At 34.5% G+C, this 22904-nt stretch overlaps 1 protein-coding gene across 1 annotated transcript in view; it reads left to right on the top strand.

The window, feature by feature from the left end:
* Rpb8 (DNA-directed RNA polymerases I, II, and III subunit Rpb8) overlaps positions 1–22904 on the top strand; it is a 61675-nt gene that overhangs the window by 643 nt on the left and 38128 nt on the right. The window contains exons 2-3 of the mRNA XM_029306744.1: positions 1128–1205; positions 1472–1653. Of these exons, the coding sequence (XP_029162577.1) occupies positions 1581–1653 (73 nt within the window). The 5' untranslated portion in view covers positions 1128–1205; positions 1472–1580. The remainder of the gene's footprint in view (positions 1–1127; positions 1206–1471; positions 1654–22904) is intronic.

The following is a 22904-nucleotide window of genomic DNA, read 5'->3' on the forward strand; positions in this document are numbered from 1 at the left end:
GCGCAAATACGTGTCATTATATCGAGATATACAATATGCCCTTTTACGACCAAACGCTCGTAAAGGAGTAAACATTCGCGAATGCGGATTATGTACGGATTATGGTACTGCGTAAAAACCGACGTCTACTCGGTAGCTCGCTCTATTGGTGCGCTCGCGACCGCCAAGGTCGTCCGAATAATCCAATAAATATTATTGTTAATTCCTGATTGCATTGATATCTTCAGCTTTCAAATTGCTTTTTCGAGCGCAACCGATTCTCATTGTGTCTTTGATAATCTCCCGAAAATGAGCTCGAACGAGCTTTTTTTATTCTTGAAATTGCGTGTCGAAAACTATACATATATGCGTATGAACACGACATGACAAATCCCACGTCACAATTATGTAATATAGTGTATGTATAGATGGGGACAGGAATTAATGCCTGAAAAGCTCGTATCAGAGACTATATGCATTGAAAATTAAAATTGAGATTGATGTTCAACTAATTAGGAAAAAAAATTTTATTTTATGTTCCGATTAGTCAAAGTTAGTTTCAATCTCGAAATTTTAATTTTTAATGCGTATTTGATACGGATTTTAGGCAAAGTATAAATTATATCAAATTTATCGAAGTATATAAAATATGCATTTCTTATATATATGTCTTGATATGTGCAAGACAAATAACAAAAAAATGTTTTTTATTAAATAAAATTTATTTCGTGAATTTATCTGGAACTATAGTTTTTTCTAAATTTATATTATTGTCGTAACAACTTGTATCATTAATATAACGCTTTTCTCTAGCTTTTGATGAGGATGACTAATGCAGAATAAAATTAGACACGATTCACAGAAATGTAATAACGCGAAACAGATACGAAATACGAATATAATTCTAAAATCAATAAACTTGACGAATAGAATTTTTACAGAAAAAAATTATAGAATAAAGAATTGATTTAAACATCAGTACATTATTTTAAAAACATATTTAAAAAATAACTCTCCATAATTTATTGATTTATCGACTTTCGTAACACTATAAAAATAAAATTACATTTGTTTTTTTAAAGACTGGCACAATGATTTTTACAGCTAATATTACGTTCAATAACTATATTAATTTTTTTAAATTTTAGGGCCAAGATCCTGATAGGTCTCATAAAACTACATACAATAAATCATGAGCAGTCAATTGGAAATAAAACTCGTAATATGTGAGTTATAAATCATATTATATAATATATAAGATTTGCAAAAATAAATATTAATATATACATAATATTAACATATATACATAATTATATATGTATATAATATACATTATTAACTTGTAAAATAAGTATTAACAACATTAGAATAATATAACATTAAAGTAGCAACTAATAATAAATTGGCATTTGCATATATTTAAACACGAGCGATATTCATAGATTTAAATTTCGCGCAACTTCTCGCTATTAGTCACGTGATTGAATTCTAGTTCGCTGACGTTCGGACTCGCAAACAGATGTCGTTGCGACAACTAACTTCCCCCTCACGCCAACCCAACCTTTTCACGAGGGAAGTTTGGACTTGATAGTGCTAGGAACATGGCGGGTGTGCTGTTCGAGGATATTTTCAACGTGAAAGACATCGATCCGGAGGGAAAAAAATTCGACAGGGGTGAGTCCGTATCAAAGTTTATATCCCAACGTGTTCGAACGTCGTCTCGTCGTGACGGCGCGCGCATCATTGTCACTGTCAAAATGGCAGCATCTCGCTACTTGACCTTGCCGATAGTGCCGGCACAAAGCACATGGCACATGACAACACGATAGTACGACAGTTCTTGCTCTCAAGTCGACGAGACAAGCGGTCCTTTGGTCGATATCGATAGATTCAACCAAATTGTTCGTGCGTTATGTCAATCGATGCGTTCGTCGAACCGGCATCGAGATCGTATCAATCAAAAGCGAAATTAATTCAGAAAGCGCCAAAATAATCGGGCAGCTAATGAAATTATTGATTCTCGACGAAAAATTGCAGTTTGCCATTTTATTTCTTTAATAGGAAACATTAAAATATAACATGTATCGTATTATGTTAACATAACCTAACTTAACCTAACTCACTAAGAATTTGTGTTCTGTATTAATTAGTTTCAATGAAAAATTAATTTCTCTTGAAACTAATGTATTTTGTCTTTCGCGTCTGATTCTATCTCGTTAAAATTTATATTCGTCTACTATAATCTCCATAAGCCATACTTCGTAATTGTGGGATATAAATGTGAGGTGTATAGATTTTGAATTTATTCTCTCATCAAGTTTGTGGTTGTGTAAACAAAAATGAAATTTACATATATATGTAATTTCGGTGAATTTCGATGTCTTTCTCTCTCTCTCGATTCTGATGACAGTCGCGTGAAAAAGAACGCATACAATTTTTTTTACACTCTGGTTTTGAGCATCTTAATAACAATTAACAAATATAAAGAACAATTTCTAGATCGTGTATTCTGTGGAAGCAGACTTGATTTTGAGATTCGCGCGCCTTTCTCTCTCTTTCTTCCCTCGCTCCGGAAAAGAATGAGTAAATCTGCGTACGCGACAGGTGTCGATATCTCTCGCGTCCTGGAACGACCTCGCAGCCTCGGTGCCCGCGACCTTTTTCCGTTTGACGTATCTCGCCCGCTCATGGACCACGGGAGAGCGGAATTCGCAGAACGACGTAGATCGAAGGAGTCGACCGTGACCGAATTCCCTGCCGGAATATATTGGATCTTCGCTGTGTGTACCGCGCCCCTTTCAACCTTGCCGCACAAAGATTATCGACGTACTACCAGCCGCTTTTTCTCTAACGGATACATGTATTTAGAGTGACCCAGTAGAGGATGTGCATTGATCGGAAGGAACGTTGCCTCATCTGATACAAGATCGCATGAAATTCAAATATTCAGTTAAATGTTAAATGTTTATGTAATTCTTGTTATTTTCAAAGGAAAGACAAAATTATTCCGATCGAAAATCTTTCCGAACAGGTTCATAATACCCAGTTTAGCAAAATGATATATGTATCTCTCATGTGAAAGAGATAGAGAGAGAGAGAGAAAGAGACGTATGACATTTTGTGATATGTATAATGTCCATTATATTTTTTATCATCTCTTTTCGAAACTCGAGTATTCGTGATCATCTCTGCCAGTGTAGATGATTTAAAAATTAGCCAGATAAAGATGAGATAAAAATTCGTAAATTTCTCTTAGATGGAGGTAATTTTATTTTAAATATATCTAGATAACTTTTAGATAATATTATTTTCAAAAGTACTTATGTAAATACAGTTATAAAAAAATATAAATTATTAAAAGGATATAAAAAATATACTTACATTTTTATTTGTAAGTTTTTATCGCTTACTGCTCAAGTTCTCTATTTAAGCGTTTTGATATGTCTTATGATTTTAAATTAAATTATCTGAATATTATTCTAGATAATTTAATAAAAATAACACTTTTTTTATCTAAGATGCAGATATAGACAATACATATTTTTATTATCTATATATAAAGATAACGTTAAAATTGTATCTAGATGATCATTTTATAATTTTATTTAGATAACAGCAAACTGATCTCTACATTGATATTACGATAAAAAATGAAATGTAAATATCTACATTACAAATAGACTTTCAGTCGGAAGAAACGAATTATTATTTTTCAATGCGAATAATTAATCGAGAGAGAAAAATTGTGTTCAGTTTTGCGTCTGACAGTTATTCCTTTATTGAAAAGCACTAAGTACATAAATTCTCGTACAATCAAAATCTCTCCTGTGTACATTATATTATATTAAAGATAGAACTCGAAACACGATACGAATCGAGGATTGTATTTCCGATTTAGATAACCCAGATTATCAGAGCGATAAGTCTGTTGGAGAGTCCAGGGGTGCTCCTTTCGCTCCATCCTCTCTCTCTCTCTCTCTCTCTCTTCGCGTCAGCTTTCATCTCGCGTTCGTGATAAAATACGTTATCACGATACATACACCGTATATATATCGAGCGGCGAGAGCGCGCTCCCGCGATTGTGAATTTCGGACTCGATAAATTGGGTAGTGCCCAATCGTTGGCTGACGAGCGAGCGTCGCAAAACGAGAATGCCGCGAGTAAAAGGGGATGGAGAGAGAGAAGGGAGTAGTCTCTCCGTCTCCCCTTTTCGAAAGAGAGGGATGGAACCGGGTGCTCGCTCGCGACCGGTCGATGCAGCAAGGATGCCCGCAGCCGCAGCAGCAGCGCCGAGCAACACGGCATTCGCGTAATATGACGCGTCTGTGTGTTCCTGGAGTAAGGTGGCAAGGGGGTTAGTGGAGGGGGAGGGATGGGGCTGCGCGCGCGGAAAGCTGTGGAGCAGCCGGGACGCGTAAGAGGCGTCCTGTGGTGGGGATTGACACGGTCAAGGTCAGCCTCGGTTCTAAGGTCGCGAGGGGATGTCATCTCAGAAGGGAGCGCCTCTCTCTTTCTCCCTCCGGCTATATACCTTGTGTCTATCTACCGCGTTTTGTTCCCGGCCTCGCTTTCGGATCGAGTCGTAAAGCGAGGACGAGCAGTTTTCTCTCTCTCTCGTTCCGTCTCTCTTCCATCTTTTATTATTCTTTTCTCGTATGCGCGTTAGCGCTTGGACTCGTCCATCCGCCGGCTGCATGACGTGGAGGGAAGCATCTTTATTTCTTCATCTCTCGGGAGAGCTTTTCTCGCGACTGACTCCGTTTCGCGGTTCTAGAAAGGCGAGGAGCAATTAGCTTGACGTATTAATATTGAATGAAAAATATTAAACGAGATAAGGAAGCTGTTAACGTTCTCTCTTTGAGTCTTTGCCTCCAGTCTTATTAAAATAAATATTGTTTCAACATTATTTTAAATAAACACTGTATAAATATCGCTTGAAAGAAGTTTTACAGCATTTTAATTATCATTGTTAATATTGTTTCAAGCAGCTTCTTACTCGCAATAATAATCGGTGAAACGTCATCCTTTTCTCTCTCTGCTTTAAATATATACGTATATTTAAAATTTCTAATTACTCGATCAAAAGATAAGACAGAAAGATCTCATTTACATTCTGCATCTTGAGGCTACAACAAGCTCGTGCAATAGGTTCAGGCTGTGTGTTGGTTTTTAAATTTTATTGTCTATAGAGGAGGAGTCCACGTGGAGAAAGATCCCAAGGTGTAATCAGGTCCTTGGCTTTGCCGATTATCCTTTTTCGCTCGAATTCTACCTCGAAGTGATCGTTAGAGCGAACGATTCCCACATATATTTATACCAATTGGACTTATCGCATCTAATTTTTATAATTGGCGAATGAATAAACGATGACTATCAGTCATCTTGCACGAAACATCTTACAGCGATCGGTCAGACAAAATATCGGATAACCGGGCTAAATCGCGCGATTAATTTGCGGTAAAATATTGAAATTACTTTGAAAATACATAGGCTCAAGTTTGACAATTGATTATACGAGTTGAGTAATCGTTAAATGAATAAATGTGACAAACATTAGGTATATGCTCTCTAAATTTCTTGGAGTGAAAACCGAACAATCTCATTCCAAAAGAGTAGAATTTTACTCCAAAAGAGTAAGATTCCACTCTTTTGGAATGAGATTGTTCGGTTTTCACTCCAAGAAATTTAGAGAGTATATACCTAATGTTTGTCACATTTATTCATTTAACGATTACTCAACTCGTATAATTAATTGTCAAACTTGAGCATATGTATTTTCAAAGTAATTTTAACGATCTCATTCCAAAAGAATGGAATTTTACTCCAAAAGAGTGAGATTCCACTCTTTTGGAATGAGATTGTTCAGTTTTTACTCCAAGAAATTTAGAGAGTTATTACACAGATAGATCTCGTGTTAAATCATCGTCTTTTCTGTTTTGATTGTTAACGATAGAATAATTTGCTCAGGAAGTTGAAGCAAATCGTTGGCAGACGATAATAATTTCCTCGTTCTTCTTCAAGAAACGTGTGCTCCCGACATACGTTTCTCAACGTTATTTTTAGATCGAGAAATTCGTCACGTGCACGCACAACGCAACCGAATTCTATACGAACAAATCTACAAAGATCGCAGTTTTTTAAGTTCCAACACTTTTAATTAATACATAAAATTATTAAAAATCTTGCTTGCATTAATGCCTCGAAAAAAAAAACAATTATTACATACAGAGTGTCCGGTAACTAACGGACCAACGATTACAAGTGGATTCTTTGGTCAATTTGGGAACGATTTTTCCTCAGCAAAAATGTCGAAAAAGGTCATCATTTTTTACAACTTTCCAATATTTGTCATTATGTATCTTTATAACTAAGCCTCAAATTAAAATTTTATTATAGTAAACTCTACCTGAAATTAATTGAAGAATGTAATTATGTTAGACTTTTAACTCCAAAACGTTTAGTTTTCAAAAAACCCATTTTTTTCAATCGCTTATAACTCGGAAATTATTGACTTCTCAACATTTTTGCTAAGGAAAAATCGTCTCCAAATTGACCAGAGAATCCGCCTTTAATCATTGGTTACCGTTAGTTACCAGACACTCTGTATATACATTTATTTATTTGATTTTTCATGCGTCGAAACAAGGAGAGTTTCTATATTTGTCCACCGCATTATTAAAGCTATAAAGTAGTGATCAAATGTGTGTCTAAAAATATATCAAAGACGTTTAATTGTTGTACATTTTATCTACGCGTTATATATGTTTGCATTTGCCGGAGGTGCAATTGCGCAACGAGAGAGATTGCTGTATCGACGCAAATATTAATCTTCAGGTATGTGTTGGCCGTTTATGAAATATGCAGTTATTAAACTCATGTTATTTCGCGAATTTTCGTCATTGAAAAAAGCGATGCAAAAACGTAAAAAAAAAAAAAAGAATCTTCTGTAAAGGAATTTTTTTGTTAAAAAGAAAAATGGTCGACGTAAAATATAAAATAGGACGACTGTCTTATGAAAGACGGAAGAAGCGAGCGAGTCTATATAAAGCTAAGCGATGAAATCTGAATGAGATTCGACGAAATTATTATCGAGTAACGAAAAAAAAAAAATACACGCTATTCTAAGAAGTCAAAGAAGCGGAAACCTTTAATTTTTTTACGACTGAGACAGTGAAACTACATTTCTTATGTATCTGCGATCTCGTTGTCATAAACGCGTACAATGTACTGCCATACAATGAATATAATATATTCAGTTATATTATATTTCGCTAGGTTACAAAATATTGTGCAAGCAGATGCAAATAATAGTTAAAAGTTATTTTGAATATATACATATATTCAAATTACAGGTTCGTCAGGTCTCTATTTAACATAGAATGTTTTTAATAATATTCCTCGGAATAATATTTCCCATCTTATATAAGAAAATATAATATATATATATATATATATATATATTATATTATATATATATATATATATATAAATTCAATGATAAATTATTAAATTAAGGCCATGTGTAACGAGCAATACGATATTATTTTATTATTGAGAAGAAAATTCTTAATTTGAAATAATAATTATACAAACGTTTCGAGCTCTACTTGCTCCTCTTCAGTGCGCAAAAGATAGTGATAATAAATAACGATAATAAATAAATACATAAAATTCTAATAAAAAATCCGCAATACATAGTCAATATAAGTTATATAGTTGAGTCATAGTTAAAACGCAAAATATATTTACAATGAATTGAGACCATTAAAATAGTTCAACAAAGTAAGAACCCAATTAGAAGCAGAATGATTCGTCCGGTTATTCATAAAATATATTAGAATTATTAATAAAAACTTGGAGTGACACTTATACATTACTCCAAATGAACCACTTATCGTTATTTGACGAAAGTCCCTCGATCTGGCAATGATTATGTTCATCCTCTCCAAATTATTTGATATTTGTTAACTGAATTTAAAGAATTTATTCAATTGTAAAATAGGATTCCACTAATGTGTATGTGAAAAAAAGATTAAAAATTATAAATTAAACTAACTACTAAAATATTGAACCTTTATGCTTACAAATTGTTCCGAATAACTTGAGATGACGATGCTTCTAATTGTTGTTGGTCTTATTGTTAGTACTTGACTGTTGTCTAGTCTTTTAAAAAGTCGAATAAATAGGTGTCAGATCTCACAAAATAAACATTTACATAAGTCTAAAAATTCGATATTTCTTCTAGAATGTCGAAATACGCGTTGTTAAGCAATTCGGTGTCTGTGTTATTATTTATACCATGCCTTTGTTCCTTGATGTGTATCATTTCCGAGATAAGTCTTTTATAATAATTAGATTCAATATCAAGTATTTTAACGTTATCCCAATCAAAAGCATGTTTTTTATCCATAATATGTTCAGAGACCACAGAATGCTTGGAGGAATCAAATTTAATATTATTCATATGCTCTTTTAGTCTAGTGCGTAATTTTCTTTTGGTTTGCCCAACATACGAAGCTTCACAATCCTTACAATTAACTTTGTAGACAACATTATTATTATTGTTATGCACGTTTTTGTCCTTGTGGACTTTAATTAATTTGTTAAGATTATTTAGACAACGGTATCCTACTCTGAAATCTGATTTTTTTATTGTCGATGCTATTGTCTCAGAAATGTTATTAATGTATGGAATGACGAAAAATTTTTTCTTGCTATTATCTTCTGCAATTTCTTTTTTTCTATTGTTGTTAAACTGACCATTGTTTAAAACTCTTATTCTCTTATTTATTTCTTTAAAGATTAAATGAATAGGGTAACCGTTGTCCAATAATATTTTAATACACAATTCTAAATTTTTCTTATGATATATGGGATGAGATAATAACAATGCCCTATTAATAAGATTATAAATTACTCCTATTTTATGGCACATAGGGTGACTCGATAAAAAAGATAGTACTCTACCTGAACATGTCTTTTTTTGAAACCAATCTAAGTGTATGATGTTGTCTATTATTTTAATGTTTAAATCTAGAAAATTTATGCTTCTATTAATTTCGTATTCAATCGTAAATTGTAGTCGTTGATTGTAACTATTAAACTTATTCAATACGCTATCAATTTTATTCTTTGGTGCCACCATAATAATGTCGTCTACATATCTATAATATATTCCAATACCGATGTCCAATTCATTAATTATTGATTCTTCAAGATCTTGCATAACAATATTAGCAATTATTGGCGATAACGGGGAACCCATAGGTGTGCCATAAACTTGCTTGTATACAATGTCATTGAATGTGAAGTATGTTGACGACAATATAAATTTAACCATGGAAATGAATTCATTTTTTGGAATTAATGTATGTGTATTGATATAATTCCATCTATTACTCACACTTTCTATTGCAAGATCTATCGGAATGTTAGTGAATAGTGAAACCACGTCTAATGATATTAGAATATCTTCCGCACCAATTTTCTTACCCGCTAGCTTGCTGTAAAGTTCAAAACTATTATTTACATTACTTTTTCCCGTAGGAATACTATTTGAAATGATTTTATGTAAAAATGTGGCTATCGAGTAAAGCGTGGTATTAATCGATGACACAATTACTCTAAATGGAGTATTCTCCTTGTGTATTTTTGGGAGACCATAACATTTTGGAAGAAGGGAGTCGCTGGAACGTAGTGAGTAATATTCTTTATTAGAAATGTACCCTTTTTTTTGCCATTTCTTAAGAATATCGTTTAGTTCCTTTTCTATTTTGGAGGATGGGTTCTTTTTTATGATAGAATAGGTGCTATTGTCTTCAAGTAAACCTTCCATCTTATTCGTGTAATATTCTTTTGTCATCGCGACTGTTACGTTGCCCTTATCAGCCCTTGTAAAAAGAATATCCGGATTATCATGGCAAAACCTCCTTGTATATTTATACATACTAATCAAATCTTCATGAGTTGAATTAAACTTAGTTTTGCCGTGTAAAAAATAGGAAAGTTGTGGAACCAGATTGTTACGTAATGTATTTAAATTTTTCATGTTAGAACTAGTGGAATTCCCTTCTATATCTTTGATAAACTCGTGTATGGCCAACTTTTTGTCATTCTTAAACGGCAGGCCGAATTTACTTCCAAATTGTAATAGATTAGTGACATTGGTAGGAATTATTGTGTCAGTCAAATTAATAAACCATTTTTCGTTAGTACTGGTTAGAGGATTAATATGTTTGTCTCTGAATTTATTAGGATATATGACAATGTCTTTGTTTATATTATTGTTTACTGAAATTGTTGATTGTGGAATGTCTATTTTGTTGATGGAATAACTAAGTTTAATCGGTTTGATATTTCTCAGATATTCGTCTTGTTTCTTTTTAATTAGCCAATTAAATTTGTTATTATGTTTGTTATGTAGTCTGTTATGAAACATGTCAAATGAGATGAAATGATGTCTTAAAATTTCGTTCCATATGTGTACTGGCAGTTTGTTAGCCACATATCTTGAAATATTGTAAAGTTTACCATGTAATAAATTAATTAATCTATATCAATCTCTGATTTCAATATTTAAAATTTGTTTTTTGAATCTGTACAGCAAGCTATCAAGCCTTTTTTTCGATCTAAAGTGATGCAAACAAAATTGATTCCTACAATACGACGTCAAGTGGTTAGGTAAGACATCAAAATTTTTACAATGTTTTAAAAAATTCAACTTTGATCTAGCTTTGATTATTTGATAATTTAAATCAATCCATTGCTTTAACCTCCATGTTATTTCTCCCCCAAATGAATTATATAAGAACTTAAAATTGAAACGATGAAATCTAAACGGAATATTAGTATAATATAAAATTATTTAATGTATATAATTATATATACTCGTTATATCGCGATATATTCGATATTCTATTCAATTTAGAGAGCTTTCAAATCGATCGGGCTTTCCAAATATATGTATATATATACCGAGTCTAATTAATACCGAAGATAAAATATCGTCTCTCTGTCTCTCTCTCTCTCTCTCTCTCTCTCTCAATATTCTCGTGTTGAAGATGTCCAAGTATCACAATAGCTATTATATAGACGTAGACATCTTGGAAATTCATTTCGAGGGGATGCTTGAAATCTCGCGCCGAGGCGGCGATTTAACCGCGCGTCTAATAGTTTCTTTAACGACCCAATTAAACGTATAAGTGCCGCTAAATAATTAAACGAATGAATCTCCGCAGCCCGGAGCTTATATTGTAATATATATAATAAAATGCATAAAGGAATTATCTCCAGAGGATCACATTTTCCAGGCGCTTATATATGAAGCTTTATCCCCAGCATTATTTTTATCATTACACCTCAGCTTATTTTTTTTTGCATAAATTAACTAACAATAGCACCCCGATCAGCCGTCAATGTATCGCCATTGCGTTGCACTTTCACTTTCGATATAAAAAAATAAAGACACAAATCAAATAAAAAGACATTCCTAAAGGAGATTGATTTCAAGTTTCATAAGTAACATATACATAAAATACGTGCCCATTTTGTAACGCATTTTAATGCATATCTTATATAAGATTTCTTTCATATTATATCGGAAAAAATATTCAGAAGATTGTGCGCGCTATCTTTCATTTCATTTCGAGAAAATATCGACGAAAAAGGAAGCAGAGTTTCAATGTGTATTAATTCACATATACATAGAAAATTTTCTCTTAATTTATTCTGAAAAAAATTATAGTAATCGTCGGACAATATGGAAGAATTTTATAAGAGTTTCTCTGATATTAATATTTTAATATTTATCACGATAAAAAATATTGATATGTATGTACATGATAAATTTTATTATGTATACATAATAGAATTTTACATAGTAGATTTTAGATTTTACATAGTATTGTAGAATTTTACTATTATATGTACAAAATTCTAACTATGTAAAATCTAAAATTAATCGAACATATTTTATATCTTATTGTGGTAGATATTAATATTTTTTTATCGTGTTAAATATTAATCAAAGAAACTTATAAAATCTTTTATAAAAATACCATATTGTCTCACCATGATTACCATGATTTTCAGGGTAAATTTTAAGAGAAGAAAATTCTCTGTGCAAAATCACATTTTCTTCAGTTAATTCCAGGTAGAGTTTACTTTGATGGAACTTTAATTGAAGGCTTATTCTTAATTACGAATATACAAGATTAATATTTTTCCCACAATAAAAAATATTTATAATATACCGTATAATAGGAAGATATAAAATTTGTTCGATTAATTTTACTGTGTCCATATTAATATTTTTTATTGCGGTAAAAATATTAATCAGAGAAACTAATAAAATTCTTCCAATACCATATATTGTCCTACGATTACCGTGATATCTTCAGGGTAAATGCTAAGAGAAAATTCTTTCTGTGTACGTGTGTCGCCATTTGTTCCGCGTTCATTCTTCATTTCATTCGACTCGTGTTCCTTCGCGTTCCTGCCTCCTTTTCTCCTTGTCCCGGCGATGACGTATATGCAAGTGGGTCAGGGTGACGGGAAAAAGGAGGAAAGGAAGCGAGATTGTGTGTACCAAAGACGAAGACTCGGCTTCTTCGCGTTTATTCGGCGGTTTATTTAGCTCTCGCCGTCATTTATCAGATTAAACGGATATAATGTCCCGTTGTGTCCGTTTCGAGTTTTTCCTGTGTCCCTTATTTACCTGCGTCTTACATAATCTTATGTAAACGTTCTTTTTCAAATTTTGGAGAAATACAATATATGTGTCTCGAGCAGGAATGAAAAATAGATATTTCTAGCGTTACATTTTTCCTCGAGTGAAGAAAAAAAAAGATTAGGTATAATGCTGATGTCGATCTTAATGATTAAACTTTAAATTAAATTTCTCTGGAAATTAGCGTCAAATTGAAACGCCGAGTAATTATTTTTGCCTGAAAAGTTCATTCGCGAAGAGCATTTCCTTTACAACACGGCTCATAAATATTAATATCTCGACATTCTCGCTAATGAAATGTAACTTTCCGTCTTGTTAAAGGTCATCGAAATTGGAATAGGGACGCACGGCAAAATAAGTCGATGTAATCCCATATACGAACACATGCACAGAGGGCTAACGTAATATCCAGAGCGGGACTCTTACGCCCCGTGTCTTATTGATCGGGACGCTTATATTATATACACTTTTATGTAACTTTGCGCGCGCGATCGGCTTAACAAGATCGGACTCGATGGCGAGCCGAATCGATGCCGTTATCGAAGTAACGGCATGAAACGAGGCAGTAACCGTATGGAGATTAGCCGGACGTTTATGCGCGATAAAATGCAACGCAACGCGGAATCACGGAATCGTTATTAACGTTTAAGAGACAACGTTATTATCCCGAAATGCGAATCGATCGCTTCCGCGTACTTGAATGTGGATTTCTATCGCCGGGGTATCACCTCTATAATCTAACCATTCTAACCCGATGCGAGAATACGCGTAGGATGAAATATGCTGCGTTTATTTGATTAATACCATATATCATCCGAGCAATTCACGACAGCACGATCATAATTTTCAATTGATAATTAATTCGCGAACGGTGACTTATATTTGTGGAGAGAGGGCAATCTCAAATTCGAAATATTCAGGGTTGGGAAGTAACGAGTTACTTGTAACGAAGTTACAGTTACAATTACTTTTTTTCGGTAACTATAACTTAACTTCGTTACTTTTCTCCATCTGTAACTGTAACTGTAACTTAGTTACATTTTTTTAGTAACTAGTAACTATTTTAATAGTTACTTTATTAGTTACTTTTTTTGGAAACATGCGCTAAAATTGTTTAAGTATGGTAGCCGTTATATTATTAAATTAAATTTTGATAACAGTAGCATATGGATCTTCATATGATTTAATCTTTTACCTAAAATTTTCATTTTGCGTACATAAAATAATATAACACATAATTAAGATCGACCAATCACAGTCAAATATTTAAAAAAATTCTTTAAGGTAATAATTGATCGATTTGCTTGCGACTTTGCGATTACCATTTAGTAACTTACTATAACTATTTTTACTGTTGTATATAAAGGTCATTCATACATTGATGTTAATTGCAAAGTCGCAAGCAAATCGATCAATATTACATTCAAGAATTTTTTTTAAATACTTGACTGTAATTGTGCATAAAATGTAAGCTCCTTATATTAAAGTAACGAGTTATTTTTTAAAATCGGTAACTTGTAACTGTAATTAGTTACTTTTTCAATGAAATAACTGTAACTGTAACTAGTTACTTTTACAAAGTAACTTTCCCAACCCTGGAGATAATAATCGATCGAGTTGTCAGCATTTTCGTCCTTATTAAGCAAATAAAAGGAACAATCGCTCCCCGAAACAAAATCCTAAACACGTCACTGAGATGGCGAATAGTTTTCTTACAATCGCGCGTCGGAGGACCAGAGGAAATCTTATCGTACGAAGGGTATATAGGATTCGCGGTCTCGGGACCTCCGCAGCATCGTCGCGATCGCGCCAGGCGGCGAACCAAATTTTTTTTTCTTTTTTTTTTTTTTTTTTCATCACCGTAGCAGCAGCAGCCCGCAGCGGTGTGAAGCGAGCGGCGGGTGCGCTCGTCGAGAGTAGGTGAATAATACGCGAGGTCGCGATTGGCCGCGCCGGGCCGGCGCGACCAATCAGCGCTCGCGGCCGCGAGCCACATAGCGCGCGCATAGCCGGCACCGCGGTCGAGCCTCGTCGTCGCCAGTGTCGAGGTAACGCGCGAATCGCGGCGAGAAAAACTGACCGATAGATATATGTACGTACGTATCGCGCAATATTGTAAACTAATGACGCGTAAATCGGGAATGCGAACGCGCGTCGTGGGAGTCGCCGAAGGGAGGAAGCGCACGTCGTTGCTCCGGAACACGGAGCCAGGATTGAGCGCGGTAAGTCAGATAAAGAGCCGTCAAGTTCGCACGACAATAGCGAGGGAGAGAGCGCGCGCGAGAGTTAAGCGCGCGCGGTGGAGGACGCTCGCGGATCGGTGAGTAGGACGAATGGGGGAGAGGGTAGCCGGCTGTGCCTTCAGTTTGGCGTTCGGTGTTGCTAGGCGCGAGGGCCACTGTCAGTGCCAAGGCGGCAGCCGGCAACCTTCTCTCGATCGCGAGCCAAGCTTTCTCGCCCCGAATATAATCTCGTCTCCGTTATTCCTCGCGACTTTCTCTCTCTCTCTCTCTCTCTTTCGCCTTCGTTTTCTTTTTCCTCCGCTGTCTCCGTTTCTCCAGCATCATCATCCAAGATGCGTTTTTCGAGAACGTTCCCTCCCCGCGTGCGTGAGCGAGCGGCGCCTGGCCGCCAAATACAACCGGCACTGCCTCTCCGGTCGCGTCTGCGTGCGTGTGTGCGTGCGAAAAAGAGCGGAGCGTGTGGAGAGAATCACGGGATGCCTTGCGGCGGATATACGACGCGCGTCTCATCCATCAACGATCTACGCGATGGTCTCCGGCTAACGCATATATCGTGAGTATTTTTTCCGTTTTTTTTTTATTTTTTTTTTTTTACTTTATTTATTCGTCTATTAAAATTTAATGTAATATATTCGTTCTATTTCCGTGAGTCTTCGATCAACTGCGATTGCTTATTTACGTATATTATTCTGCATAATTGTCGGGAAAATTGATTCAATTTTTTTTTTTAATCAGTTATTGCGGTGTATCTTTGTTTCTCGATTAATCATGGTTAAATTGTTATATGTATATGTGTGTATATAACGGTTGATAATCAGTTCATGTACACGAGCACTTTCTGCTTAATTTTAATTGTAATGTAAGAAAGTGTTTTATACAGAGTTATATATAGTAATAGTGAAAAAATATTCCGTATTAATTTTACACAAATTTGCATTTATTATGAGTCAGATATTAAGGATGTAAAAACAGTTAAAAAAAGCGGGGAAGTATTCTCATTAATAGTGACACGATGAAATATGGAGCGTGTCAAGTTATGATGGATTTGATAATGCATTGCATGTAGAGTCACACCTTACATTCCGTATACATGATTAAAATAAATAAGGAAGGTTTAAAATGACCTTTCTTCATCAAGTTTTTTTTTGTTAAACTTTATAAAATAATAGAAAATTGGAGTAAAAAAATATATACGCATATACAAATGCAAATACTTGAGGAAAAAAATTGAACATTTTATATCTGACGAATTTGGTAACGATATATATCCTCGATAATCTAAGAGCTCGAATGCCACGTTCTTTTGAATCATAAATACGCTGAATAGGCGGAGCTACGCAGTTATGTGAATAGAAACATCATGATACGCGCGCGCGCGCGCAGATTGGATATGGTCTTAAAAAGCTGTGCGAATCGAATCTTATATTAACGAAAATATATCAGTACAGCGTTCGAGACTTTATTTTTAGTGCAATAAGTTCCATAGCAGAGAGTATTTGATACATGATTATTTCGTTATTTCGAAATAAAAGACCTATAGAAATATTTTATTTAATATATTAATATTTTCTTTATATATACATATATAAATATATAAGAATATAAAAAGAAAAATATATATATATATATATATTTTTTCTTTTTTTTTTTTTTTGAGGTACGAAACAATATTAATTACTTTCATTGCGAATTATTAAAAATGTTATAAATTTTCCATGACAATCAAAATATATGTATGTATATGCATATATTTGTGGAATTATTTTTCTCTGAAGGAGCGATGCGGAGCATTTACTTGTTTCACGCTTCTAAATAAAGTTTGAGTATTACGAAACAGATACGGACTATCGGTAAAGGTTGTTGTTTTTCTTGCGAGACAGTTCGCGGTTGTGATGATGGTAGTCGGACGAGAATGTTTTCTTCCTTATTTGCGTTTCTGAGTCACACGCGTGTCTGCCGGTTATCTATTCACGCGATCCGCCGACGCGCACTTGACATTATTTATACGGACGTAATACTGAACGAAAAATGCCAGAGTTCTTTCTTGCGACGTAATTTCAACAAATGGCAAATGTATCTTTCGCAAAAAAAATTTAGATATATTTACGAGAGAGAAAGAGAGAGAGACACCCCATATATACTATAATTATATCTATAATTTATTTTGTTATGCAATATTATATGTATAATATTATAATATCGTAATATTATAAAATCGCAAAACGCAGAAATTTGCATTAAACAAATCTGCTTCTACGTAATTTTATGGCTTTATTTAGCATTACACACGTATATTATATATATATGTATAGTGTAGAAGCTGCCAAAAAGTTAATTTATTTATACAAAATTTTGTATTTCAAGCACATATACATAACTTTCTAAAAATTTAATCGTTTTCAGCTAATTTAAATATCACTCTAAAGTAGAAAATATATAAGATTATATACGAGTAAAAAAATTAATCAATTATTTGTTATTATTGATCATAAGCACAAAAAATGATCTCGTTTCTATTTTCAATCGAATTATATTTTTACAAACGTTAAGTTTGTTGAAGAGAGAGTCGCGAGAGTAAGGTGAGAGGTGGGAGATTCGGAGCAAATTCTGCGAATGTATAAAATTTTAATACGCAATTAAATTCCGGCATAAATTCTATGCGGCTCGCGAGCATGTATTGATTAACGGTGTGGCGCGATTTCTACGGATGCCAATCAGGTGGCCGGGCTCGTTCATCTCGCGAGGGTGTATGTATGTATGTCGATAACAGAATATCGGCGGATGTGCCGCTTAATAGTCCCGCTGCGCCTATCTTTTACGGATTCGCGCCGGGAAAGGTCGAAGGGTCGCCGATTAAATCGCGATCGTCGCGCGTCGCTTTTCTCAAGACTCGATATATTACGAGGATCAAAGGAAATCCTTTTTTTTTTTTTAAACTCTGCTAACTCTTTGTTTTCAATTAAAACAATTAAAATGTCCCCCCAATATAGAAACGGCAAATGTAGCCGCAATTTTTATATATTGTAATTTTCCATGACGTCAAGCATCTATACACTTCGAAATATTGGCAAATGAACGAGCTTTTAATTGCTGAAACTTACACGACGCATTATATATTTAAAATAAATGAGGCTTTATGAGCGGCTAATATACTTGAGCCCCTTATCAAGCTAAATTCGTAATATACATGAGTCGCTTACAAGCACTAAACTAGAACCAAGAATGAAGACTTATCAAAAGAGAAATTAGATCGATCATTCTTCTGTAGATACGTCCACATATATTTTTTTTTAATTTTTTTTCAGAACTTGCAAATAATAAAAATGAATTTCTAGGGAATTCTATTTAAATCTCGAAACTTTCGATCGATAAATCTCCAAGCTTACGTTAAACGATAATTATATCGATTAACGAAACGAGAAACGCGTAAAAATACCGTCGCGAATGATCATCCTGTTGACTTCGATCGGTCGAAGCGACCGAGCTAAACCGTCGAAGACATGACATAATCGCGAGCGTCGTTTCAGCTACATTTTTTCTCTGCACGTGGCGCGATTCGAAAGACCGGTCCCCACCGTGTTCGAGATCGTTCCCTCGGGCGGTCGACCTTGAGACCAGCTGACAAACCGAGGAAGACGAAGGAGGAGGAGGAGGAGGAAAAGAAGGAAGAGGATTGCGCAACGCCTCGAAATATCGTCATTTTCAGATCCTCGGACCGTTTCTTTGTCTCCGCTAAAAAAATTCATACTTTGTCGATTCTAATGTATTTTACGTGTCAAACTAGAAGAAACGCACAAAATCTCCATCTTTAATTTTTCAACTTTTTTTTATTGTTATTAATGGAATGTGTAGTCCAAATATTTGATCGGAATAGTGTATCTTAAATTTAATTTTTCGATCAAAATTTTACGAGATGCCATTATATACTCGTATAGAGAATTTTCAATTATATAGATTTATAAATTATTTACCATATATCTTATAATCTCTCCGATCTGTTTTCTCACAACATTGTACATTTGTTCTAACAAATTCACGCGGCATCATCTGCTTTGACATTCTTCGCGGTTCCCAAGTCATTGATATTCTTGCCGAATCGTCCATGTGCGATGAGCCATAGTGTCTTATCAACGATCGTCAAACGAAAAATCCATCCTCGTGATACAACGCGAATGGAGGACTCGGTTTCTCTCAAAGGAATTGCCTGCGGTATTTTACGACTCGACAGACGTATAACTCCTCTTTACCACCAAAAAGGCACGTGCGATTGGGTCACGAGGCCGATCGTAAATTTTCATTTCGCCAAGAGAACGAGTCACTTTTGTCGAGTAAAATCAAGTATTTTTCTTATCCTATTCTCCAACATAATTACGGTATAATTTATTCAATCGTTTCAATATTTGAGATCCTGAAGACTCGCAAATAATCGGGTTACGTTTAGCGCGCGATTCATGAATTTAGAACACTGTACTCGTGTGTAAAAACTTGGGAAACGCGAGAAGAAAGAAACACACGATGAAAATTTGTGAACCATTACTGGAGACAAAAATAAGTATTATTTACTATATAAATTCCGAAGGTGTTTCGCGCTCATCTCTCGAGTGCACTAATTAAACCGGAAGAATTCTTCTAATACACGATACAGTACAATGTATAATACAATCGAAATGGCGGTAGACACTCGTAATTTGACTTGGTGCAGAAAACGAGAGAGAAAGAGACAAAGAGACCAGACCACCGTCATAGTTTGAAAGTGGCAGTAAAAAAGCCGGGGCGGCGACGAAGGGGTGGAAGAGGAAGGGGAGAGAAGAGGGTGCTGGAAAGAGCGCCATGTTCGCCCTCTGACGCTCTTTTGAAGGTCAAGGTTTTCCACCCCTCGCTGGTCGAGAGGGAGAGCGAACGGGTGGGAAAGGCTGCTGGGAGGGATGAGAGAGACAGAGAGAACTATGATAAACAGTGGAGGGTGGTTTAGTGACAAGAGAGGGGGATGAAGGGGGGGGGGTTGTAAGGAACGTGGGTGGTCGAACGAGGGTGGAAGGGAAGGGCTATATAGGGGGTAGTAAGAGCCTGTGTGGTGCCCAGTATTTATAGCGCTTGCGAACCGGTCGATAACGGATAGCGATACTGCGCAGTTGGGAAACCCTCGCGTCGAAGCCAGCCCACGCATGTCACCCTCCACCCCAACCCCTTTCGCTTTAGCTCGGTCCTTCCTTCCCTTGCCCGCCTCGGGAGAGATTCATCCCTCTCTCTCTCTCTCTCTTCTCGTCTCTTTATTAACGGCTTCAATTTAATTTTTGCCTTGCGATACGTAAACGTTTAATTATCCGTTGTCTATCCTCCCTATGATTTTGCCTTTTCTCAGGACCCTTTATTTATGTCTTGTTTTAACGTTAACAATTTGCTTTATATATCTTTTGTAACGTCCCACTACTTTCAAATATTATATGTACATATTTCGGATCAGCATTACTTTCCAATTCGCGAATTCTTTGATTTAATTTCGATTTAATTTTGTCCCGCAGAAAATATCGAGAGATCCCGAAGGAAAAATATAATTTCTATTGTATTGTAGTCTTTTCTTTTCTTTTTTTTCCATTCGTATCTTGCCTTTGTTGAATATTTGGAACACTTTCAGACATTCTTGAATATATTTGGACACGTGTGTGCATTTTTAGCTCCGATCCTGAAATTTTAAATATAATCTTCCAATAATTTTTTAAGCAACTTATCATCCTTCTTTTGCTCTCGGAACAGGGGTATTTTTTTATTAAATCAAAGCGATGAACTAAAGCTCTTACTGTATATAAAAGCGTTATATACTTTAACCGTGTAAGACGCTTAAAAACAATTTTCTCAACGCAAACAACGTCGAACCTGATCGATAACGAAATTATGCTTCATGCGTCGTCGGACACCATTAACCATTGGTTGTCAAACTCGGATGAACCGATAATAGCATACTTTCGCGTTATCAAACGGCGAGTTTATTGTTTTCAAAGTGTCCAATAATGCAAAAACTCTCTAATGACTTTCTTCACACGCTTTACATGTACCTATACTCACACACCCTCCATCCACTTTTCTTGAATAATTCACGGGCTCACTCGTTGCTTGACAACATTGCTTGTTCTACTCAGCCCTAAGTATAGCAGCCTTAGGTGTATTTTCGATGCAATTCATGGAGCGCTTTAATGGAGCTCGGAAAACGACCGAATGGCGTGGCTAAGGGTGTTAAATTAAAACCGCGATCGATTATCCAGAACAAAAACTGCTAATAACGATCCGAGTTGACTCATCACTGAGTCCGCCATTAGATTTATAAAAGTTTTACAATTTCAATTTGATTGAAAAAACTATGGAAATATACAAGGTGTCCGGTAACTAACGGACCAATGATTAAGGGCGGATTCTCTGGCCAATTTGGAGACGATTTTTCCTTAGCAAAAATGTTGAGAAGTCAATAATTTTCGAGTTATAAGCGATTGAAACAAATAGGTTTTTTTGAAAACTAAACGTTTTGGAGTTAAAAGTCTAACATAATTACATTCTTCAATTAATTTCAGGTAGAGTTTACTGTAATAAAATTTTAATTTAAGGCTTAGTTATAAAAATACATAATGACAAATATTGGAAAGTTGTAAAAAATGATGACCTTTTTCGACATTTTCGCTGAGGAAAAATCATTCCCAAATTGACCAAAGAATCAGATATGTATCAGATGTGTGCGACAGATAAACTATAGAAAATTATTTTATTTATTTTTTTTATGTAAATAAATAATTTGCTACTTTACATAGGAACAAAAAAAATAAATAAAATTCATTTTTTATCTACTGAAAAGCGATAATATTGCTTTGGATTATTAAATCGATTGTGTAGATTACTTATACGTCATCAGAAATGTCATAGGCATTTTTAATTAAAATTTTAAATATATCTCAGTAATAATTTCAAAGATAGAGATTTTTTTCAATATTTGACGCATCTCGAGAATAGCATTGTTTTGAAACATGATTTTATTAAATGGTATTAATATGTATGTAATGCATAACATATGCGATTAAATTTGAAAAGTAATGAGCGACGCATACTTTACGATATTTTTTCTCGATTTGTTTATGGCTGAAAATAACATTTCTGTACCTTTACTCATCTCGATTGACGATGCTGATTTTACCAACAGCAATTAAACGCGGACAAAATAATACCTATTGTAAAATCTATAATATTTCATATATTCTGCTGTGAGAACAATCGCGCAAAAGAAGGGCATATTTCGGGCGCTATTTACTTTCAAAATAAATAAGACACGGAGAGAAAGTTACTAAATATCGGAGTTTAAACGCGACGTGAAAAAGGAAAATCTAATGAGAATTAAATTTCTTGTCGGCACGTTTTTGTTTGCGCTCAAATGTAAGCTGCCATTTTGTCCCTTTATATAACTTTAGCTTTTTATAGGGAGAAACTTACCGACGCAAAGATAAAAAATTCTGGTGAATTCTGGGGATAAAAAGATAAAAAAGTAGATTTTTACGGAAAACGCAATGCTATTCTAATCTCGAATTGTTTTTCAATTTAGAAAATTTCTTTATTTTCTGCAAAAAAAAAACTTACAAATTTCATTTTTAATATATCTTTCTATTGTATTAATAATTTTTTTGTCGGAAAAATATCAAAATAAATTTGTCTATTTTTACTAATTTCCGAAATGCTCCGAAATATTAGTCCATGGTGAGCCCAATCACAAAAACCCGGACCGACAAATACGCATCTTTTCTTGACAATATGATAACTATTTTATGTGATAAAATATTTTGATTGAATATTTATATGCATATTAATAAGAACTTACCGAGCAATTATTTTTATATTAACAATCGATAAAAATTCAATCCCGGTTAATTTCATTAAACGTTAATTAAAAATTTCTCCAAATAACTCTGGGGTTGATCTTA

Source organism: Nylanderia fulva, unplaced genomic scaffold (genome assembly GCF_048542155.1).
Source record: "Nylanderia fulva isolate GAGA-0341 unplaced genomic scaffold, ASM4854215v1 Scaffold3, whole genome shotgun sequence".
Taxonomy (NCBI): Eukaryota; Metazoa; Arthropoda; class Insecta; order Hymenoptera; family Formicidae; genus Nylanderia; species Nylanderia fulva.